Source organism: Erpetoichthys calabaricus, chromosome 7, assembly GCF_900747795.2.
Source record: "Erpetoichthys calabaricus chromosome 7, fErpCal1.3, whole genome shotgun sequence".
Taxonomy (NCBI): domain Eukaryota; kingdom Metazoa; phylum Chordata; class Cladistia; order Polypteriformes; family Polypteridae; genus Erpetoichthys; species Erpetoichthys calabaricus.
The window spans coordinates 37,313,129-37,337,728 of NC_041400.2; the positions used below are offsets into that span (position 1 = coordinate 37,313,129).

Below are 24,600 nucleotides of genomic sequence, written 5' to 3' on the forward strand. Positions count from 1 at the left end.
AAGAGTAGAGTGTCGGGTAATAATGTAGTGCTTAGTCTGTAGGTGAACTCCCATCAAGTCAGTTGCATACTGCTGAATCCATTAATAGATAAGTGAACTGTGCAAAAATAAAAATGTTTTACTAGCATATTCTTAGACTTTGTTTTACATAAATTTTATTAAACAATATTCCACATCTACTCAATCAACCTGAAAATCTACTTGTTACTTGTTTCAGTAAGTACACTGGCAGTAACCAAATAACATTAACAGTAAATAACAGTAACAAGGTGTGGATTAGATTACCAAAATATTCTTCAGAATTTATGACAAAATAAAAGAAACAAAGTATACAATGGTTCCAACATTGGTCCTAACTCAAATATTTCCAACAAACCTTGTCTAGAACTTAATTTGAGGGATGCAAATTCAAACTTGCTTATCCCTTTATACGTTAGCATTACCTAACCTGGTAGCACTGGGTGTGTAAAAGGTGCCAACCATGTACAGCATTCCAGTGCATCGCATGACACACTCACACACCCACTGTTTCTTTATAGGTTTATAGTTTCATTACTGTCACGTGTTCAGTGAAATTCTTACTTGTATGTGCTGATTATCATGGAAGGTATTGTCTTTAATAAGAGATATTCCATCATTTGGTGCTCTGATGAGGATGGTGGTGTCTCAGTCACTACCCATACTCTCTCACTGGAGTTTCTTTGGGCAGAGAACTGTTGACAGCAGAGTGGGGGTGGCCATGGTAAATGATTTATATTGCTTTATGATCTTCAAACTATTCAATATCCAGACATGTACTGTGGATGGGAGGCATTGTCATTCTGGATGATTCACCAATTACCAGAACTGTACTGCTTTGTATGTACTGGGATTTTAATACCCCTTGGAGGGACTCTAAACCATGGCATGATAATGCACCCCAGACCACAGCAATGTCTCCCAACTCTTTCACTATGAGATTCATACACTGACACCCTGTATTTCATTTGGTGTGTATCATATGTGTACTCATCCACTTATTAGGGCCAAGGTTTATCTCAACCATAGTATCTCTTGACAAAACTTCTTGCTGCAATTTATATTCATATTTTCAGTGAAATAATGTTGAGTTGCTCGCATCACAAATCAATGCACAGACACCATATTCCAAGAATTTGCCGTTTTGTCCATAATTCCACATAGCCCATGAGTTCTTATTCTTTCCAACTTCAATGTCAACATCAAAATGGCCACTATTGCTCCTGAAATATTTTAAGTTGAGTTTGTCAAATATGTGTTAACAGTAAAATCTCATCCAAAAGTCACCAAGGTATCTTATTTAAGCTAGCAATTAAATACATGACCTGAAGTATGATGTGCTGTGCATTCTCTCCATGAGCTCAGTTGTGCAGAACAGCCTTTTTAGACAGAATTTGTATCCCTCTTTTACTCAAGTGTTTTCTTAATTTTGTCAGTCCTCTATGTAAAGCAATCATTATCATTCATTTGTTAGATCTGGAGCATAGTCAGGTTAAATGCCCGGCTCAAGGTCACAGTGCGAGTCAGGTACAAAGACTGAACTGGAATCCTTCTAGTTTATAGCCTACTGCTTTAGTTACTACGCCACAAACTATACTGGGTAAGAGAACAATTCTGTAACAACGGAAATTACAACAGATGCTGACCATGAAAGGCCATCTTTCTTCAAGATATGAACATTACCCAACCTTCCCTTTACTTCACCTTGGTTTAGAAATATCTGATCAAGAGTTATCAGCAATGTGCAGCATCACAAAGGACATACAGTATGACAAGAAGTGGGAACAGCTTTGCCACACTCTTTGTCAAGGTCTTGATAAACCATGCAAGTCCCAGCATGCTGAGTGTCCATCACACAGTCTTGTAAGCAAGCCTGGGCAATACAATCATTACAAAGTGTGCAGACAGTCACCAATGCAGCATTCCATATGAAAAGAAGTAGTTTTCACCCTGGGTGTCCTATTTTTGCGTTATTATCTTTACGCCAGGGTGGTTGCGATATCATAAGACTCCTGGAATGAAAGGCCCATAGTCCTCTTCCATTCACAGGAATACTTCACACTCATTTATGTGTAGTAAAGTACGTAAATAAGAACACTTCACATGGAAGAGCACACCCCTATGAATGTCCTGAAAGTTTCATCCATGGAGACCTACCTAGTTATTAAAAAAAGAAAGAATGAATCTCAAAACCTGGGACTAAAAATATGCAGACTCACCACTTCATCTGAGCTATATGTGGACAGGTGCATATATGTAACATGTGATAAACTGAGAAAAAATTCATAATGGGCTCATATGTCTTGCACTCATTCCTTCAAAGTTAGATTCCAGTTCCCAGCAATTCTTCAGTGACTTAAGACAATGGGCGCAGGTATGAATGAATGTAAACAAGTGTGCATTTGCCTGGAATATACAACTTAAATAAAGTATAAGGAAAAAAATTCTTGGGACGTTGCTTCCTGAATGGCGTAAAGATACAGTTAAGATGATTAAATCCCACTTCAACCACCCTCTGTGACTCTCTTTGGCCCCTTTGAATGAATATACATTATCATATGATAACCACCTATGTATGTGAAGTATTTTCTCTAAATTGTTTGTTTTCTTTATTTGTTTGTTTGTTCTTTATGCACCATGTCATGTACATGTGTTCTTTATATGTTGGTTTGGCAATCTCAGCACTAAAGATATAAACTATCTTAACATCACTGTAACAATTAGCAGTAAAATTATTTGTGTGCAGTAGACCCCTGTCACTGAACTTTATTACTTACAAGTTATAAAGAAGGCCAACTCGATTCTGTCAGATAGTAGCCATCATCTTTTTTCCTAAATTCCTGCTGTTGTTATCAGGCTGCAGACTTAGGTTCCAGAGGCTAAAGAGCAACAGATTTAACAGATTTAAAAACTCGTTTATTCCCTGCACTACAAGCATTTTGAATTCTTTTACTTGTAAGGTTACTGCTGAATTGTTATTATTATTATTATGATTGAGGGTAATCATTTTTCTTTCTACAAGTCTTGAGTGTATGTTTGATAATACTGGTTGTTAGAGCATGTATATTGGTTTATTTTCTTATATCTGTGAAACAATGACTTATGTCCTGTGCTTTCCTGCTGTAAACTAATTTCCTTTTGGGATAATAAAGTCTACCTCACCTAACCAGTTTGTTTTTCAAGCCACAGACCTAGAACATATTTGACATATAGCATTTGGCTCAGTTCCTCAGGGTATGTGACACAACTCATAGAAAGTGGCAATAAATACTACAGTCTGATCTGTCAAAAGTGGTGGTGTATGGTGCTGTGATGGTTAGCACAGTTGTTTTTCAATTAAGTAATCCAGGTTAATTTCTCTATTAGATGTGATGTTCTTTAATCAAGCATGTTTCTCATCATTTATGTCAGCCTCAAGCCATCACCACTGGGACCATATTGTCTCCAAAGGTCTTTGAAGCAGAAGGAAGAAATAAGAATGTTACATACAAAGATGCTTTACAATACTACAAATAGCTATGTACTCAGTTTAAAACAAAAAAAACGTAAGTCATTCATCAAGAACTCATTAATGTAAAATATGTTATGAAAGGAACAGTATAAGAATAACCGAGAAAGCTCAAAATTTTTTTTTTCAAACTGTTTTTATGAACCTCTACAGCTGCAGAGTGGAGTCCATCCTCACTGACTGCATAACTTCCTCGTTCAGCACTTGCTCAGCTCTAGAACATAAAGCCCTGCAGAGGAAGGTGAAGGCAGCACAGAATAGTACCAGCATCCATCTGTTTTCTCATCAGGTTATATACAATACTCACTGCCTTCGAAAACCGAACTGTAACATAGCAAACTAAAATATATGCATGTATATACTAATAAACTAATATATAAACAAATACACATATGTACTGTATGAACTGAACTGTACTGTATATACTGTATAAACTAATATATGTATGTATACACATACATGCATAATACATAGATTATATATATACTAGCCAACCCGCGGCGTAGCATACGCCGTATAATTATGTATTGATGGGTGACCACTTCCTGAACGACACAGTTGTCAGTACTTGTAGTCACAGTTGAGAAACACTTTTTTAATGTCTTTTAAGCACAGGGGAAACAATGAACATGTGAAACATCCGTAATGTAATAAGCCACCAAGAAAAGTAAAATTGCAACAATGCTATCTACAAAAGTTAAAACAAATTTGAGCCCCGTGTATTTTTTAACTGCCTTGTGGGGCTGTAGTAGTGTTGCTGCTTTGCGGTAAGGAGACTCTGGAAGATTGTGTGTTGGCTTCCCGGTTCCTTCCTGTGTGGATAGTGCTTTGAATACTGAGAACACTGCTATATCAATGTAACGAAGTATTATTATTCCTATGTGTCCAGCGTGCTCTCTCGCGCGGGCGCGTCTGTCTGTCTGTCTGTGTGTGTGTGTGTGTGTGTGTGTGTGTGTGTGTGTCACACGCTCTCGCTCTCTCGCTGCACATGGTCCTGTAGGCAAACGCCACAAAAATAATATATTGATAGCTGAACACTTCCGGAAAGATACAGTTGTCTAAAAGGAGAGAAAAAAATGAACATTTGCAAAATCCGTAACGGTGCTTTCAGTAAGTACAATGCACACGCGTTTAATTTGTCGGCCAGTTTTTGCCAGCCGACCGCCATCGCACGGTCATTCAGCGATTCAGTTCCGAGACAAACATGCCTCTTCTTACCTGGTCCTCCCCCGTCCACCTTCGTTCTCTAAGCTTACACACCCCCTGGTCATGTGCCCGCTTGTAAAAGCAACTCACGGAGACCCGCCCACCAACATTAAGACCATGGCGTAGTTGAGAAACACTTTTTTAATGTCTTTTAAGCACAGGGGAAACAATGTACATGTGAAACATCCATAATGTAATAAGCCACCAAGAAAAGTAACATGCTATGCTATGGTATGCACAGAAGTGAAAACAAATTCAAGCCCGGTGTATTTTTTAACTGCCTTGTGGGGCTGTAGTAGTGTTGCTGGTTTGCAGTAAGGAGACTCTGGAAGATTGTGTGTTCGCTTCCCGGTTCCTTCCTGTGTGGATAGCGCTTTGAATACTGAGAACACCGGTATATCAATGTAACGAAGTATTATTATTCCTATGTGTCCATCGCGCTCTCTCTCCCGCGCATGCGCGTGCCTGTATGTGTGTGTGTGTCACACACTCTCACTCACTCTCTCTCTCGCTCGCTCACTGCACGTGGTCCTGCAGGCAAACGCCGCAAAAATAATATATTGATTGCTGAACACTTCCCGGAAAGACACAGTTGTCTAAAAGGAGGGAAAAAAATGAACATTTGCAAAATCCGTAACGCTGCTTTCAGTAAGTACAATGCACACGCGTTTAATTTGTCGGCCAGTTTTTGCTAGCCGACCATCGTCGCACGGTCATTCAGCGATTCAGTTTCGCGACAAACATGCCTCTTGTGAATTTCCCATTGGGATTAATAAAGTATCTATCTATCTATCTATCTATCTATCTATCTATCTATCTATCTATCTATCTATCTATCTATCTATCTATCTATCTATCTATCTATCTTACCTGGTCCTCCCCTCTCCACACTCGTTCTCTAAGCTTACACACCCCCTGGTCATGTGCCCGCTTGCAAGAGCAACTCACCGGTCCCCAGCCACCAACTTTAAGACCATTGGATAAAGCAGGTGAGACGCTAATGAAACAGAGGCACAGGGCTTATTGATTTTTAAAGCTGCTTCCTTCATTGTGTTTTGAGAGGGAAACATACAATTGTCCGTGACTTACAATTGGAGGACCGCCGACACTAATGAAACAGAGGCACAGAGCGTATTGGTTTTTAAAGACTGCTTACTTCATTGTGTTTTAATCTCAGTTGTAAAGGATTGTTTTAAGGATCTCATGGGATACCCCTCGCAAACTGTTTTACACGCTGCATATGGCGATTCACCACCGCGAGAAACATGCCTCTATGAACAGTCAACGTGGCTCGGAGGTGTATGTGGCCTCTACGACAGATGAATATAAATGACGCCGTTTTTTCTGTGTCGTCGCGTCCGAGTTGGTGGGCGTGGCTCTGCGAGTTGTCGTCGCATCCAATGGTCTTAGAGTTGGTGGGCGGCTTAGTGAATCCACACCCCTTCCGGCGTGCTTTCCATGGTTGGCTACTTGTCTTCTGGCTTAGTGAATTATATATATATATATATATATATATATATATATATATATAGGGCGGCACGGTGGTGCAGTGGGTAGCGCTGCTGCCTCGCAGTTGGGAGATCTGGGGACCTGGGTTCGCTTCCCGGGTCCTCCCTGCGTGGAGTTTGCATGTTCTCCCCGTGTCTGCGTGGGTTTCCTCCGGGCGCTCCGGTTTCCTCCCACAGTCCAAAGACATGCAGGTTAGGTGGATTGGCAATTCTAAATTGGCCCTAGTGTGTGCTTGGTGTGTGGGTGTGTTTGTGTGTGTCCTGCGGTGGGTTGGCACCCTGCCCAGGATTGGTTCCCTGCCTCGTGCCCTGTGTTGGCTGGGATTGGCTCCAGCAGACCCCCGTGACCCTGTGTTCGGATTCAGCGGGTTGGAAAATGGATGGATGGATGGATGGATATATATATATATATATATATATATATATATATATATATATATATATGTATATACATATACACACACACACATATGTATACATATGGGCAGCACGGTGACGCAGTGGAAGTGCTGCTGCCTCGCAGTTAGGAGACCCGGGTGGAGTTTGCATGTTCTCCACGTGTCTGCGTGGGTTTCCTCCCACAGTCTAAAGACATGTAGGTTAGGTGCATTGTTGATTCTAAATTGTCCCTAGTGTGTGTGTGCGCACCCTGTGGTGGGCTGGCGCCCTGCCCGAGGTTTGTTTCCTGCCTTGTGCCCTGTGTTTGCTGGGATTGGTTCCAGCAGACCCCCGTGACCCTGTAGTTAGGATATAGCGGGTTGGATAATGGATGGATGGATGGATGTATACCACAATATTAAAACCACTGAATAACTGACAGGTGAAGTAAGTAACATTGATTATTTCCTTACAGTGGCACCTATCATGGGGTGGGATACATTAGGTAGTAAGTGAACAGTCAGTTCTTGAAGGTGATGCATTTTAAGCATAAAGATCTGAGCGATTTTGACGAGGGTCAAATTGTGATGGCTAGATGAATGGATTTGAGCGTCTCCAAAACAGCAAGTCTTGTGGGGTTTTCCTGGTATGTTGTGGTCCAAGGAAGTATAACCGGTGAACCAGCAACAGGGTCAATGATATGCCTGGGGAATGAAGGCAAGCCTGTTGGGTCCAGTTTCACAGAAGAGCTGCTGTAGAACAAACTACTGAAAAACAATTCTGACCATGAGAGAAAGGTATCAGAACAAACAGTGTATCACAGCTAACGGCATATGTGGCTGCGTAGCCGCAGATCAGTCAGAGTGCCCATGCTGACCTCTGTCCACCACCAGAAGTTCCTATGATGGACATGTGAGCATCAGGACTAGACCATGGAGCAATGGAAGAAGGTAGCCTGGTCTAATGAATCAGGTTTTTTTAGATAATGTGGACAGCCAAGTGTGTGCACATCATTTACCTGAGGAGATGGCAACAGAATGCATTATGGGAAAATGTCAAGTCAGCAGAGGCAGTGTGATGATCCTGACAATGATCAATTGGGAAACCTTGGGTCCTGGCATTCATGTAGATGTTATTTTGACATGTACTAACTAAGTAAAGATTGTTGCAGACCGTGTACATCCCTTTAAGGCAATGGTATTCACCGATGGCAGTAGCTTCTTTCAGCAGCATAATGCACCCTTCCACACTGCAAAAATTGTTCAGGAATGGTTTGAAGAACATGACAAAGAGTTCAAGGTGATGATTTGGCCTCCAACTTCCCCAGATCACAATACGATCAAGCATCTGTGGGATGTGCTGGAAAAACAAATCCGGTTCTTTGAGGCCTCACCTCTCATCTCACAGGACTTAAAGGATTTGCTGTTAACATCTCGATGCCACATACCACAGGACACCTTCAGAGGTCTTGTAGAGTCCATGCCTTGACAGGTCAGATTTATTTTGGCGACATAAGGGAGACCCACACAATATTAGGCAGGTGGTTTTATTTGTTGTGGATGATTGGTATAAATATATTTTGTGTGTGTGTGAATTTTTGTGTGTATGAATTTCACTGTTCTGTGTACCATGTACACAAGACAATCAACTTGAATTTAAAATGTTCTTGTATAGCAAAATGAGGTGTGTTTGTGGATAATGTGGACTTTACTATGCCAATGATTGACATCCTATAATGTGTAACTGATATGTATATGCAATTCTAATGACTTCACACTTAGTAAATACCTACAACTTTGTTAATATACTTACAGATAATTCTTGTTATATGTTGTCACATACACTGGAATAGGGGACAGTCTCCGGGCTTACATCAATTGTAATATCGCCCCAGGAGGTGAGAGGGTGCTGTCATTTACATATTCTCCTCTTTTATTTACCAACCAGAGTAATGTAAAGACCACCACTTCCTGAAAATGGCAGCCTGATGCATGGACTCGCATCTGGAAAGACAAACTATTTTTACTTGCAATTTTTCATTTGCTCAAATTAATTCCACAGTATACGGAGACCACTGGCGTTGTGCCTAATCTTTTACAAATGTGTATTTATACCTTGTTAACATACTTGAGGTTATGGTAATTCTTGTTATATGAATATTTGAACCTTTTAATGTCTGCTGCTGTAACCCTGCAAACTCTTTTGGGATTTGAAATCTTTCTTTCTTTCTTTCTTTCTTTCTTTCTTTCTTTCTTTCTTTCTTTCTTTCTTTCTTTCTTTCTTTCTTTCTTTCTTTCTGTCATGCAAATCAGGAAAATAACTATAAAATACAAAGATTGATTTAGTGAGCATGTATCTTTAGGTACTAAGTGCTAAAAGTGCTTGGAATAGTGCTGTAAAAAAGTGCTATAAAAATAAGATTGCATTTATTAAATAGGTGTCTTTAATAGAAGTACAGTTATTAGTAGTAATAGTAAGAGTAGTCATATTGTCATGTGTATAAAGAAATGCAGAATAATATTCACCATGTAACTACTCTCTAGCACTGTGATAAACATTAAATAACAGAACTTCATTTTATTAATTGAAAACTCATATTAGCTTACTTGATGCGCTCCTTACACTGACTTCTATGCCCCCAATAGCTGAATATGTTCCTTTTGCAGAAGTAGTTGGTTACTAATTAAGAAACTGGCTGAAATGAAAATCTGCAACTACTTGTGCCCTCCAGGTACTGAGCATGAGACTCCTGCTATAAATATTGATGTCTACCTCAGCATTCCAAATTTATTATGTATCTAATGGCTCCTTATTACAAGCCTTTCCTCCAGTCTCCTAACAATATTTACATTATTTAAGTAATAGTTGCTCTGTTTCTCTGATGGTTCAGTAAACTGAATTGTGACTGAATTGTGTTTGCAATACCAGTCCTTTTAAAGAGCTCTGAAGTGGGTGAGCTTGCATATCCATCACCAATTTTGGATATGTGGCCAATTATTTTCAGTTGCTCATCTGATCTGCAGTTTATTCTAGTATGAAACTTTACAAATTATAGAGCTCTTCAGAGAAAGGTAACTGCTAAATGCACTTTGAAATAGTACTCATAAGGACAACAGATATAAAAGCAGATACCCATTCATTAAGACAAAATAGTGCTCTTAAGTGCACAGTGCTTATGGATAGTCTATACAGAATGATTTAGTAAATGTATCATTGGAGACAGTGCCCAAGACTGTTACTCCTTCATTTACCAGATACAGGGCACCTGAGCCAGCAACTCATAGCCTGCCTGCTGTATAAGAACATGTACAAATGTATAAACACACATTTACAGTATTAGGCCAGTTCAGAAATGGTCTCTTTACCCTGACAGAAGGCATACAACAATCCCATCTGCAGAAAATTTGAGATGTATAATATATAGAGTGAAGATTAAATAAAAAAAAAAACCTGGAAAGGCATACTCTCCTCACTTCCCAGTCAAATTAAAATCTGAATGAGGAAAAAGCAGCATGAATTTACAAAAAGGACATTATACAGTTTTTTGGCATCCATGGAGAATATGGGGAAACGGCAAATGTTACTCATTATGGGAGAATCAGAAACAAATGATACGACTGCAATTCAGGACACACGTAAAACATCTGTCAATTAAGATAAATAAATCTTGAATGGCTTCCACCAAGATGACAGCAGTGATCATTTCATATAGCTAGCCAAATCCTGCTTTATGTACCCTAAGTCGAAATGGGATGCACACAAAAATAACATATAAGATAGAAGGCAACGGTGTCAGATAAAGCAAAAAGCAAACATTTCTGAAGGGACAAGAGCAAAAATGCCAGCTAAAATGATGCCAGATGTGAAAAAGAAACATCAGAAATCACTCAGGGTACTATATAGTACCTTTATACCCAGAAATACATTTAATATTAGTCTTTGATTTATATATCTATGGCAGTATCTATCTATCTATCCATATATATTTTATATATATATATACATATAGTTTTCTATATTTAGAGATGCATTTTTATAGTGCATTTATACTTAGAGCCACAGTCTTTAATTTTTATAGTACCTTTATTCTTTCAGATTCATTAAAGAATGTCATTACACTGTAAGATGCATTAGAGATCAGTCTTTAATTTGTATAGTGAATTTATACTTAGAGCTGCAATAGAGATGAAACAGTTTATGATTTTTATAATGCCTTAACAACTACAGCAGCATTAGAGATCAGCCTGTCTTAAATTAGATACCACCTTCACATTTAGGGCAACATCCATTCATATTATATATATATATATATATATATTACATTCATGACATTCGTAGTCTGAATCACAATCTGATTGTATGGGTGGTTACCTATCAGGTAACGCTTGTAGTTGGTCTGCAAGTCAGCAAACATCCGCCATGTTGCCCTCTTCAGTTGCGAGAAGCAGATCATAGAATGTTGCCTAGTTTTACTGTCAAATAATGCAAAGAGTACGCAACACGTGTTTCGCCCTAATTCTGGGCTCATCAGGCGAGTTCGATCCCTGAGAGGGGGTGCAGTGAGTGTGTACGCCTGATGAGCCCAGAATTAGGGCGAAACACGTGTCGCGTACTCTTTGCATTATTTGACAGTAAAACCACCCAAATATCAGATTGTGATCAACCTATGCATAAATATATATATATATATTATACATACATACAGTAGATATAGATATATGCTGTAGATATGTACATATATGGAGGCAAAAGTTTGTGATACAGTTTGCATATTTGTAGCTGGAATTCCACAGAGGGAGCAAATGACTGTTAATGGCATTTTCATTGGATATCCACGTTTCAGCCAGTTCTCTGGCACTTTTAGCATTAGCCTTGGAATTTTATTTGCAGTGAGTCCCATTTAAATGTGTGTCCGGTCAAACTTTTATGTGTGTAAATCAGAAACCGCAGGTCCTTTCTTCTGACTGCATTGCAATGTTCCTGTATACATGTGGCAAGTGTTTTTGATGTTTGTCCCAAATATGCCACTGGGCATGCATTACATGGTATGCTGTAAACTGTGTTCCATGTCTCTGCTGTTGATTTCTTGATGTTAGCATTAAAAAGGACTGTGCGGAGCATGTTTGTAGGCTTGTGCACTACTTTGATGCCCACTCTGGACAGGATACATGCTGTACCTTCTGATCCCCGTGATGATAAGGAAATGGGTGCCAGGTGTAATGGGCGATCATGTTGGAGTCAACTGTTTGCTGGGGTCTGACCCCCCACTAGCAGCAACTGCACCCATTGGTGATCACCTATGACAAGCCCAGAAGGAGACACTAGGACACGCATTAGTGACATGCCTTTAAAATTAAGCACTATCTAAAATTTTTATAAAATGTGAAATACATTATTGTTCAAGAGGATAAAATACATCTAGTGTCTAAGCAGGGTCACTTCCAAACACACAGGGTGGAGTGGATTCCATCACAAGCATTAACCTTATAGGAGCAAATAAAGTTGTGACTTGTGATCCACTGTCTTCTCTTGCAAGGCCCTGTTGAGCAGGGCTCTTTTAGGCAACATGAATTCTTGTACTATGGTTAATATTTCAAAATATGCATTTCACTATTTTTTTCTTGCAAGATGAAGCTTAATCAATGCAACCTATCATGGTCTGGGTGCAATTTATCAGCGATGATCAACAGTAATTCAGCATTGTAAAATGAGAAAGGGCCTCCACTCTCATTGCAACAACAGAGGGGCTTGTTATCTTTCCACTGTGTAACAGAACAAAACAAGAAAAAAAAAAGTGAAGTGCTCCTTTCATTCTGTGCTCATAACCACTGTAGCTGATTATTTGAGAGTCATGCTTTAAGATTACAGGCATACTGGTGTTTTAACACTTCAGGTTTGAGGACATAAAGCCAGTACTTTCACAAAGGTAGGCATACTGGTGTGCATGCTGAAGCATGCTCACAGGTAAAGAAGAGGAGAAACACTAGCAAACCAATCAAGTCTTATTTTTCAACAAAATCTTTCTGAACATTAATACACTTGTTCAAATGTCCATGAAGCTTTTCCACTCCACTCAAATAAAAATGAATGTCCTGCTTGTGCACCCACTCTTGTGTAACTGACGAGATCTTACTGGCATACTTTGTCCCATGTAAGTCACCTTTCAGACTGGGGAACAGGTGTAGTCAAACGGGGTCATGTCTGAAAAGCTAGGAGTGTGAGGCATCCCTTTGAATTCATAGTTTCACAGTGAGGACTTTGCAAGTTGCAGAGTGAGTGAAGGCATTATCTTCAAGTAGAATGGGTCTGAACGATAGCTTTCCTCACTGCCTTTGCCTGATTGACAGCAGCAAACAACAAATTAAATAAGTATAATACTGAGAGATTATACTGGACTTTAAATGAATGTAATCAATATAGACTACACTGTTAGCTTCATAAAAAAAAAAACTGTGCTCTTGATCAATCCAGTTGAGACCTTGAAATTCCACATGTCTTCGAGAATAACCATGCTTTAATTGTTTTTATTGATGTTTAGGGTCTGGGCCATAGTGATGTGTCCAAGTTTATTTGCCAATTATGCTCCCTGTCATCAGTAACGAATCACTGAAGGTCTTTCTCTCTCTGTTTTACATCCTGACATAGAAAAGCTGCCTGTGAACTTAGGGCCTCCTTCCTACAATCAATCCTTTCTCTCAATGCTGAGAGACAGAACCATGTTGTGTAATAGAGGGGCCATTCTACTGAGATGGCTCTACTCACTGCTATCAATACGTTACGGCTGGCTAGATCTACGGCATGTTATAGTACTGTGAGAAGTCAGATGGACCTTGATTAAATAGAAAATAGCTAAGTGTACTTGCATTTACGTGAACAGGAGGTGGTGCAGGGTGTTATACCGCAAGTGGCATAGGAACATGCATTAGTTAGGAGTGTGTTGGATTACCGGTGCTCATTTGTCTTGGCAAGAGGGCAGCATGAAGATGATTGCTTGCAGTAAGTGAAAGAAGTCTGGAGTGATTTGGGAATCCACTAAAGAGTAGGGATGGTCTCACATACATGTGTGTATGGGCAAGACGGTGAGACTGATTAGCAATACTGGGTACCAGTGGGGAGTATCCTATATTGCTAGTGTACAGTATACAGTATTTGAGAGGAAACAGTCTTGAATCAGTCAAGAGTGACTGTGGATTACTTGGAATAGAATTCAGTGCTGAGTAAGACACGGGATAAGTCTATCAGCAGCCCCTCTGTAGTCTGTTTATATTCTTGTGTTTTATACATACTGCTGCTGAATATAATGAAGAGAGTTTGTAAAACAACATCCAAGTTGTAGTAAAACCATGGAACTGTGAAACAGGTGAACTGAGGAAGGAATTTTGGAAGTCAAGGGCAATAACAGGCGGTGCTTAGTAATTTAGCCTCTGTTACTACAGAAAGAAAACAAGTGTGGAACCAACCACAGGAGAGATGCTGAATTATGCTGTTTCCTGAACCATAAGCTCGAGATGAGGTTGGGAGAGGATTGTTCTATCTGGTTGGGTTTTTAAAAGTATATTTGTTTTCCTTTTTCTTTGTGAACTATCACTAAAGAGGACTGTGTATATTCAGATATGGATGAATTATTATAAAAGGCAGCGCTTAAAACAATAAAGACAGTCATTGGTTTAATTGCATTACAAAGCACTGGGTAACACTTAGGTGCTGGAAAAATGCATCTGTTAATCATTTACTGTTATGTAACTAGACCATAAAAAACACTTCTTTGGGTCTTCAAAACACTTCCAGAGAATCAGTAAAGTGTTTATTCATCTCTGGCATGTGACCTACTATAAAAGCATCACTTTGGAGTGGTCAGAAGTGGCTTAACGGAGACACATTTCTCTTGATATATTTATAGTATAAGACCCTAAGAATCACTCATATTAACAAGTAATTGTACCATCAGGTTAAAATGCCACACTGCACAAAGGTGAATAACCAATCTACTGAGGTTTTGTAAGTGTTTTGCAGACCAGAAGAAGCCTTTGTTAAGATCTTGTTATAGAAGATTAAGTGAGCAATAGACTAACTTATGCAGTACCTAAACTAAAGTGTTACCAAGTACTGTTGTCTGTGTTACTCATTCTCTCACAGGAGCTTGCTTCATAAAGTACAAGGTGCCCAGGGTTTAGTACTTGCTGGGCCAAGGCCAGGGGGCATCACACACTGGTTCAGTCAATCTAAACTGCACACTTTAGGGCCTTGGAAGGAAAGAAGAGTACAGTCTTCAAACAGACTGGGATTAAATCTGACCCCTTGACTCAAAAGTAATGATGCAACAGCACTAACACCGCTGCATTACTCAGTTGACTTTATTTTCACTTAATGTTAGTAGTATAATAGGTACTTCTGGGTTTACTGACAAAATCCATGTACCAACTGGGAGGCAGACAAATTTAATGAAGGTTCTAGTCGAATGGCCTGATGAAAAGAAAGGCAGTGAAGGTGTATAGCCACAGATGCTCAGTTCATCTGGGATAATCTTTGTATCAAAATCTATTACTCTAACATTTAATTGTAAAGGATTTTCCTTTCAATAAACATCTATATAAATCATGTATAAGCTTGTCAAACTGAAAAGGTAGAAGGCATGAGACCATTGCTCTCATTTGGGGAGCGTACTATAGTCTGTGTTCAATCATTCCATTCCTCTTCCTTTTTCGAGGCTGGATCATAGCAAGGAGAGCAGATGCAGAGCTGAAAGCACACAGAGGTGCTAATACACCCTGTCAGCACCACTAATAGTAATTACAGCTTGTCATGGATATGGAGGGGAAAGCAGACATACTTGTCGCCCTGCTGCCTGGATAGATGACATTTTGTACCTGAAATTGAATGACCTTAAAAATAAAATCCTGACAGTCCTGCTGTTGATTTGTGGCCTTTTTTGGGCTACCTGTCAGATTTCAATTTTGTAATGCTATGATCCTTGTATAGACTTTTATGAAGCTATGCAATGTGAATCTTGGGCGATTCAATTTCCTCCATGGGTGCCCAATGATGGCAGGTGTAACAGCATCTACTCCTGACCCCTCAAATCATTTTCTTCTCATCTCTGAACAATATATCAACTTTCATCTTATATAGTGTCTTTCACAGAGAAACACTACCACTTCACATAAACAGACAGATAAGATAGCTACACAGGATAAGAACTATATAATGAAAGAACACATATAAAGAAATAAACAATATAGATCGACAGAGAGGTAGTCAGCCAGTCAGTTACAGACTACAATGAAATCACTCAGTCACTCTCTGGCACAATGTTAAAAAGGAATGCACATCTATATATTTGTTTCATTCTCAAGTGAGCAATGTCGGATGACTCAGCTAGCAAAAAATAACTCAATAAATAAATCTGAACTTTGTGTTATTCCTAAAGAGCTTTTTAGTGTGGTGAACGCTATGAAAGGAACAACATAAAAACTGTCAGATGAATAAATGTCTCTGTACAACACAGTGAGCTGTCTTTTGGGATAATGTACAGTACATAAGGAAAAGTGTTATAAAAAATACAGATTTAATTTAATAAGCAGGTATTTTTAATATTAGTAGTACTAGTTATACTGTCACAAGTAAAGAGTACAGTAAAATTCTTAATCGCATGTCCAACTAACATGCATCATTTCAACACTCTCTGATGGATGATAAACAAGAATATATTAAGATATATATTTTTATTTTATAAAACAACCAAATCATTTTGAGTATGAGAAACCTTCTATAAATTATTACATTGGATAACAAAGATTTTGCTTCCTAAGCACTTTTGGGGGTATCTTACGGATTTTGGCATTCTAATCATAAAAATCACCTTTAAATTTTCTTATCACCAGGACTGTGGAGTCAGAGTCGAGGAGTCGGAGACAACTTTGGGTACCTGGAGTCGGCAACTCCTAATAAATTTAAATTGTAATGAAAAAAAAAAATACAGCAAGTTCAAATGTCCCATTTCATAAATAACAGTCATAATTAAGTACTTGTCTCATGTAAGAATAAAGTCCAGTGCGTAGTTGTGTTACTACTAGTGTAAAGTTCAGCTGAGCTATTATACAACCTGACATTCACATATTGTAATCTGGATTATGGTACATTACAAAAAGTGTTTTCATTTTATTTAAGATATAATGTGTTTAACAAGTTAATATGAGTGTAAACAAGTGTAATGATGTAGGTGGAGGTTGTTATTGTCTTTTGTTTAAACTGGCCAATACAGTACAGAGTCAGCTTCTTAGCCAGTAGTTCTGTGGTTAAATGACGTGTATGTTGCCTTCCTTCAATCAACATGGAAAATACATTAGCATATTAAATACAGAGGAGTCGGAGTCAGAGTCAGAAGTACCAGAAACTAAGGAGTCAGAGTCAGAATCGAAGGATTTATCTACCGACTCCACAGCCCTGCTTATCACATACCATTTTGTTGCAATTAGTATACTGTACAGCATAACAAATACAATGGAAAATATGTGTTGATCTAAAAATAGAGGCACATTGCTACTAGGAATGCAGCTAAAATATACCAAGTACTGTTGTTTTATTTGCAAGTGGGATAACTGTGCTAAATAATCTTATCACATTAAAAAGAACTGGCCACTCTGGAGCAGAAAAGTGTGGCACATACACCACTTGATAACCCAACAGAGATAGCTTTGCCTCCTCTTCATCTACAACTTGGAAAGATGAAAAATCGATGAACAAGAAAGGTAATAGATTTCAGCATTTGAAACAGACAGTTCCACAAATAACTAATGCCAAGATCAATGAAGGCTTTTTTCTTGATCCAAAAATCAGACACTCCATTAATAATGAGCAGTTAGAAAATTTGCTTATGGTGCTGAAATGAATCCAGTATGAAAACAATAGTTAAGGATATTCAAAAAATATTACATGCAGACAGACCTTGTCTTTATGCTTCCTATGTTAAAATGTGGTCATCTTATCTCATGACACAGGACATCTCTTGTGCTGTAGTCTACACTGTACACATGATCATCTAACTGACTCCTGTAGGCAACTTACATTGCAACATCTACGCAGCCAGTTCCAATGTAACAGTAATAAAGGTAAACCCCTTTGGAAAGGAATGTGGCCAAGTATGGAGCAACCTGTATGTCTTAAAATGGATTAAGAACTACTACTGGGGGACACACAGATTTAAATACGGCTGTGTAAAACTCTATAACTTCCATTTCAGTTGTTTTTGAAATGGTTTTCGCCACAAACCAGGCACAATACAAATTATTTGTGATATACATAGTGCAAGATCAAATCTTATGCTGTGGATAGAGTACACTTACTGTCTTCTTCAGCATTTTCACTGCGTATGGCTTCTGAGTTCCTTTCTGCCTACATCGGAACACAACAGAGGTCGCACCCCTGCAAAGTCAAAGAAAGACATAACATCAGGACTTGGATGAACACAATGCATCATACATACATGTTGATGGTCACCATAAAACAGTTTGGACTCTGGAGGCGCATTCTGATTCTCACTATCATTAATATCAGTTTAACCACAGACTCTTCCGTATCAATTGTTACTTACTACCAAATTACATAACATTTATTGACAATTTCATCCAGCAAACAATAATTAGACTTAATATAGCACCTTTCACAGTGAATGTCATCTCAATAGTGCCACTAAAGAGAAAATAATGAGAGCACAGTAAGAGTCAGTGACTAGCTCAAAGTCACACCATGAGCTGGGGAGAAGTTTGGAACCTAAAACTTAATGGCTTTTGTATGTTTAAGCACTGAGTCACTCAATATGCCAAACTTCATATGTCATTGACCATGAAAAGCGTGTATACGGAAGCTCATGTGGGATATAAAAAGGCCAGTTTCTCACAGTGACAACATGTAAACACCCACCCACATATACACACTGAATGGGTTCAATTAACTGGGCACAAAACATTGTGGTTTAAGATGAAGCCAAAGCAAATACAAGGAGAAACTGCAAACTTCACCAAAACACAGCTGAGCAACTTCATGTAAAGGAAATGGAGACAGCAGTGCCAAGAGGCTTGTCATAATGTGTGAACTGCATGATGGCAGTTTTAGTGCTGCCCTCTCACAACTCCTGAGGCCTGAGCTATGAAAACAGGGTGCTCCCAGGAGGAGGTATTTCATTTGGGAGATGAGCAACCTACAAGACTGACCTCCAAACCACAAACTGACTGCTATATACAAGCATCCTTGCCTTAGCCAATGGTCAGATGTATTTCTGTTATTTACTGTGCTGTTGGATTTGCCCATATGTATAAAACTATACTGGCATCTTTCATACTGAGCCATCCGAGGACCCGCTTTTATACGGCTATGTGGTGGTGTAGCACACCAGGGAGGGGGTTTGACTTTATTAAGCATTTTTATAATTTAATTTGAAATATATTTGTTGTTATTGCTCTTATATGGTTCAAATAAATATCTCATCATGGGAGAAAAAACACTGGATTCCTCTCAGTAAATCCCTTTAGTGGCTTAAAGCTAAATGAAATCCACTGTGATTCAATGTTGCATAACAATAAAATGTGAAAACTTCCAAGAGGTGAATACTTTTGAGCAGCAGAGTGTTAATAAGCGTTGTGACAGATAATTGGCACATCTGTGTGAACAACTATTCAGTTTACATTTGTGAGTTGTTAAAAATATGTTTCAGTCTGAAAAACATATACAAATAACAGTGTTATTTTAAATCTAGATCATGAGGGAATAAAATATACTTACACTTTCAGAAAGGAGTGCCACATTTTGGTCATTAACTGAAATGGCAGCTTCTCTCATAAGAGGGGTGGATGTTGTGTATTTACTGCTCATTGATTTTGAAAGGGATGCCTTATACATTTTAAGTATATTGAATTATATTATATTATATTATATTATATATTATACCGTATATTATATTATATATTATATTAAAAATAAAATGTAGATATTTTCAAGCAAATATCAAGTCACCTGAAAAATTGTTGGGTTTCTTTTGGTAATTACATAACTTCAAAAAAAATTAGAAGTAGTGGACTACTTACATCTGTCTATCTTAATGAGATTTTAACAGATAGCTAAGATAACTACTAAGAAATGTTATTTGTACACGCAGCGGTGCTACATTTAGATCTTACCAGTATTATTGTCTCACTACGTAGTTTAATTTGTGTGGCATGGTGTTACAATGGAGAGCACTGCCACATTATAGATATAACATCCTGGGTTTGAACCCCATGCCTGATTGCCTGTGTGGAGTTTGCAATTAATCCATAAAACTGCAGTCCCACAGATGTAGCGCTACACTGGATTAAGTAATTTTGAGAATGTTTCTATACCTTGCTATTTATATGTTACAAAGTGTTGAATAAATTTCACTTTATTGGTATGAAAACTTTTAACTCTCTCAAAAGTGCTGGTTTGACACTTTCCAGCCTGTGCTCATCTGTGGACCAGAAAAGTGCGAGAATTTACATCTACTGTACAATGTAGATTTAACCCTGTGTACTTGTAAAAATGTGTGCCATAAGAATGTTATTATTCTTGCTGCCTTATTGTCTTCTTTTGCGCCAATGTCTTGTACTTTCCTACATTGCACTAATATCTATTTATTATTCTGCATAGTGTCAGTTCTTCTCTGTATCTAGGTGTGGCTAAACAAGAAAGTGTTTCAATCCACTTGCAGCACATGGCTAACAAAGCATCTGAAAGATTCAATGAACTCATTGACTGGCCCACAAACAAAGTCTTGGAAAAAGTACATTTGTAACAAGTCATTACTTCTGTCTTGTGCAAATTATTACAGGATGTAGAGATATATCTGACATGAAAAAAGATACATGAGTTGCAGTAGTCAACAGAAGAGCGCACAGTGGTGCAGGAACATTGTGAAGTTGTTGGTAGGCACATTGTTTGGTATTGTTCTTTCTCCTCCTTTCATCATTTTTATGTGGTTGAGAATTTAGGATTTTATGTATTATAAATTTGTCATATTCTACAAGGCCTGCACTGTTATGAACTGGATGGGAGTACCCTGAAGTGAACTAAGCAGGCTTGAGAATGTTATGATATGATTACATTCCATTGTAGAACACTATAGGATATGCACTATCCAGAATTACATCAATGGCCAATCACTGTTAAACCAATTTCTTACCATATTGTTATGTTACAGCAGTTAATGCCTTTCCTTCTTTACAGCTCCTGAATTCTGTAATCAAATCCCAGCCCAGTTAGTGTCTGTGTGGTGTCTCTCTATGTCTTTGTGGCTTTTTTCCAGGCACTCTGGTTTTACCTCGACATCATAAAAACATTTACATCAGATTAACTGGTAACTCTACACTGGCTCAATATTATTACACCAGTGAGCACTACAATGGCCTAGTTCCTTCCTTGTACCTGTTTTTGCCCCAAAAGTCTCCAGCAACCTGTGACCCTACAAGTGGATCAGGCACTAAAAAAATAGATGAAAGGAATGTGTTCCTGAACATCATATCAAACATCCATCTATGCAAAAGACATTCAGATTAACTTGATAGGTGACTCTGAAGTGGGACAATATGAGTGTTTTTGTATTTTTGGGATAAGTTAGGCTTCTAAGCACCCTAAGAACTGGGAGAAGCATGTTCAATACTGATCAGCACACCGGCTGTTTAGTGGGTGGCTAGCTTTAGTGCTAGGGTTGTCACCTCATAGCTCCACAGTCTCTGTGGTATCCACATATGTGATGGATTATCTGGCATCTTTAAACTGACCTAGTATGAGCGAGAGGGGAGGTGTGTGATGGACTAGTACTCTGCTTGGGCATGCTTCTTACCTGGTGCTGGGGGAGCAGGCATGGGAAACCCAAAACCTCCCCCTGTATGCTAGATGGCAGCCTCCCTGGGATGCAGTGGTGACTCGGACTCCACCAGGGCTTCATGGGGGTTGGAGTGTTGTGTAGCCCTGTTGGGTTCCGCAGGCGCCACCAGGGGGTGCTGCAGCAGGAGCTGCTGGACCCTTCTGGGCACTGGTTTCGCCACACCCGGAAGTGCAGCCGGATGTCGGCAATCAAGCACCTGGAACACTTCCGGGTGCCCAATAAAAGGAGCCAGCAACCACCACTCAGTGGCCAGAGTCGGGAGGAGGAGGACAAAGCTTGTAGGAGTGGTGGTGGAAGAGAAAAGAAAAGAATTAGTGTGGTGTGTGATGGTTCTTGCACACTTGGGACTGTGTTGTGCCTATGGGTATTATGGGGAAGACGTGCCCCACAGGTGAAGAAAAATAAAAGTCTCTTTATTTTATACGTGCCTCCAGTGTGAATCTGTGTCGGGTCGGGCGCATATATAGCGCCTTTTTACATATGTTAAATGGACATGCAAGTAAGAAGTTCACTGTACTGAATATGTGTGACAATATGACTATTAGTATTACCACCACTGCTACTACTTCATTCAATATAAATAGGCACAGTGTGACATTTGAAAGCAAGGGGGCCCAGTGTTTGGTCGCCCAGTGCTAGATTCCACTTTTACTGTAATGCTGTTGTGATGGACTCCAGCTTCCAACACACCTATTAAAAATAAGCTTGTTCAGTTGTTGGATGAATGTAATGCACATTATAAAGCATTATACTGTACGGTATAAGGGGTGACACTGCTTATGTTACCAGCTGTCTATGTAAATAGGCTCCACATGAGGTGTAAGGGCAAGTGGGTCCTATGATGGACTGGAACCTCATTTAGGTCTGATTTCTGCGTTACGCCTAATTTTGCCAGGAGGACATCCAAAAAAATTAGTGAGTTTAGTGGGTGGGTGAGTGTAATGTGCATTATATATCATTGTGTTGTACTATCTAGTAGTAGTATTGTTATGTGTAAAGTACAGCAAAAGTCTTCAGCCAACATAAAACACATTGCCACTCTTTCAGTGCCAAGATATACAAGACTGTATTGTCATTAGGGCTGGCAGTTTGCTTTGAAGTCTTACATATTTTCTAAATGTCCAAATACATATTTGTTGTTGCCTAAAATCTCTAAAGTGTTCTTGTGTGCTTTTAAGTACCCTGTGATTAGCTGGTGTTCTGTCCATATATATATATATATATATATATATATATATATATATATACACAATCATATGGAAAAGTTTGGGAACCCCTCTCAGCCTGCATAATAATTTACTGTACTTTCAAGAAAAAAGATAACAGTTTATGTCTGTCATTTCCCAGGAATATCTGAGTAGTGGGGTGTTTTCCGAACAAAGATTTCTAGGTAGGTAGGTAGGTAGGTAGGTAGGTAGGTAGGTAGGTAGGTAGGTAGGTAGGTAGATAGATAGATAGATAGATAGATAGATAGATAGATAGATAGATAGATAGATAGATAGATAGATAGATAGATAGATAGATAGATAGATAGATAGATAGATAGATAGATAGATAGATAGATAGATAGATAGATAGATAGATAGATAGATAGAAGTGTTTAGTTGTATGAAATTAAACCAAATGTGAAATGTGAAAAACTGGCTGTGCAAAAATTTGGGTACCCTTGCTGATTTGAATGCATGTCACGGTTCAATACTGATTACTTGCAACACCAAATTAGTTGGATTAGCTGGTTAAGCCTTGAACTTCATAGACAGGTGTGTCCAATCATGACAAAATGTATTTAAGGTGGTCAATTGCAAGTTGTGCTTCCCTTTCCCTCTCCTCTGAAGAGTGACAGCATGGGATCCTCAAAGCAACTCTCAAAAGATCTGAAAACAAAGATTGTTCAGTATCATGGTTTAGGGGAAGGCTACAAAAAGCTATCTCAGAGGTTTAAACTGTCCATTTCAACTGCAAGGAATGTAATCAGGAAATGGAAGGCCACAGGCACAGTTGCTGTTAAACCCAGGTCTGGCAGGCCCAGAAAAATACAGGAGCGGCATATACACAGGATTGTGAGAATGGTTACAGACAACCCACAGATCACCTCCAAAGGACCTGCAAGAACATCTTGCTGCTAATGGTGTATCTGTACATCGCTCTACAATTCAGCACAATTTGCACAAAGAACATCTGTATGGCAGAGTGATGAGAAAGAAGCCCTTTCTGCACTCACGCCACAAACAGAGTCGCTTGTTGTATACAAATGCTCATTTAGACAAGCCAGATTCATTTTGAAACAAAGTGTTTTGGACTGATGAGACAAAAATTATTTGGTCATAACAAAAAGCACTTTGCATGGTGGAAGAAGAACACCACATTCCAAGAAAAACACCCGCTACCTACTGTCAAATTTGGTGGAGGTTCCATCATGCTGTGGGGTTGTGGCGAGTTCAGGGAATGGGGCCCTTGTTAAAGTCAAAGATCGGATGAATTCAACCCAGTATCAACAAATTCTTCAGGATAATGTTCAAGCATCAGTCACAAAGTTGAAGTTACGCAGGGGTTGGATATTCCAACAAGACAATGACCCAAAATACAGTTCGAAATCTACAAAGACTTTCATGCAGAGGGAGAAGTACAATGTTCTGAAATGGTCGTCACAGTCCCCCGACTTGAATATCATCGAAAATCTATTTGATGATTTCAAGCAGGCTGTCCATGCTTGGCAGCCATCAAATTGAGCTGAACTGGAGAGATTTTGTATGGAAGAATGGTCGAAAATACCTCCATCAAGAATCCAGACACTCATCAAAGGCTATAGGAGGTGTCTAGAGGCTGTTATATTTACAAAAGGAGGCTCAACTAAGTATTGATGTAATATCTCTGTTGGGGTGCCCAAATTTATGAACCTGTCTAATTTTGTTATGATGCATATTGCATATTTTCTGTTAATCCAATAAACTTAATGTCACTGCTGAAATACTACTGTTTCCATAAGGCATGTCATATATTAAAAGGAAGTTGCTACTTTGAAAGCTCAGCCAATGATAAAGAAACATCCAAAGAATTAAGAGGGGTTCCCAAAGTTTTTCATATGA

At 38.9% G+C, this 24,600-nt stretch overlaps 1 protein-coding gene across 1 annotated transcript in view; it reads right to left on the bottom strand.

Annotated features, from left to right (window-relative positions):
• The window catches only part of camk4 (calcium/calmodulin-dependent protein kinase IV), a 338,550-nt gene that overhangs the window by 146,216 nt on the left and 167,734 nt on the right, over positions 1-24,600 (bottom strand). The window contains exon 2 of the mRNA XM_051929598.1: positions 17,961-18,039. Coding sequence (XP_051785558.1) covers positions 17,961-18,039 — 79 coding nt within the window. The remainder of the gene's footprint in view (positions 1-17,960; positions 18,040-24,600) is intronic.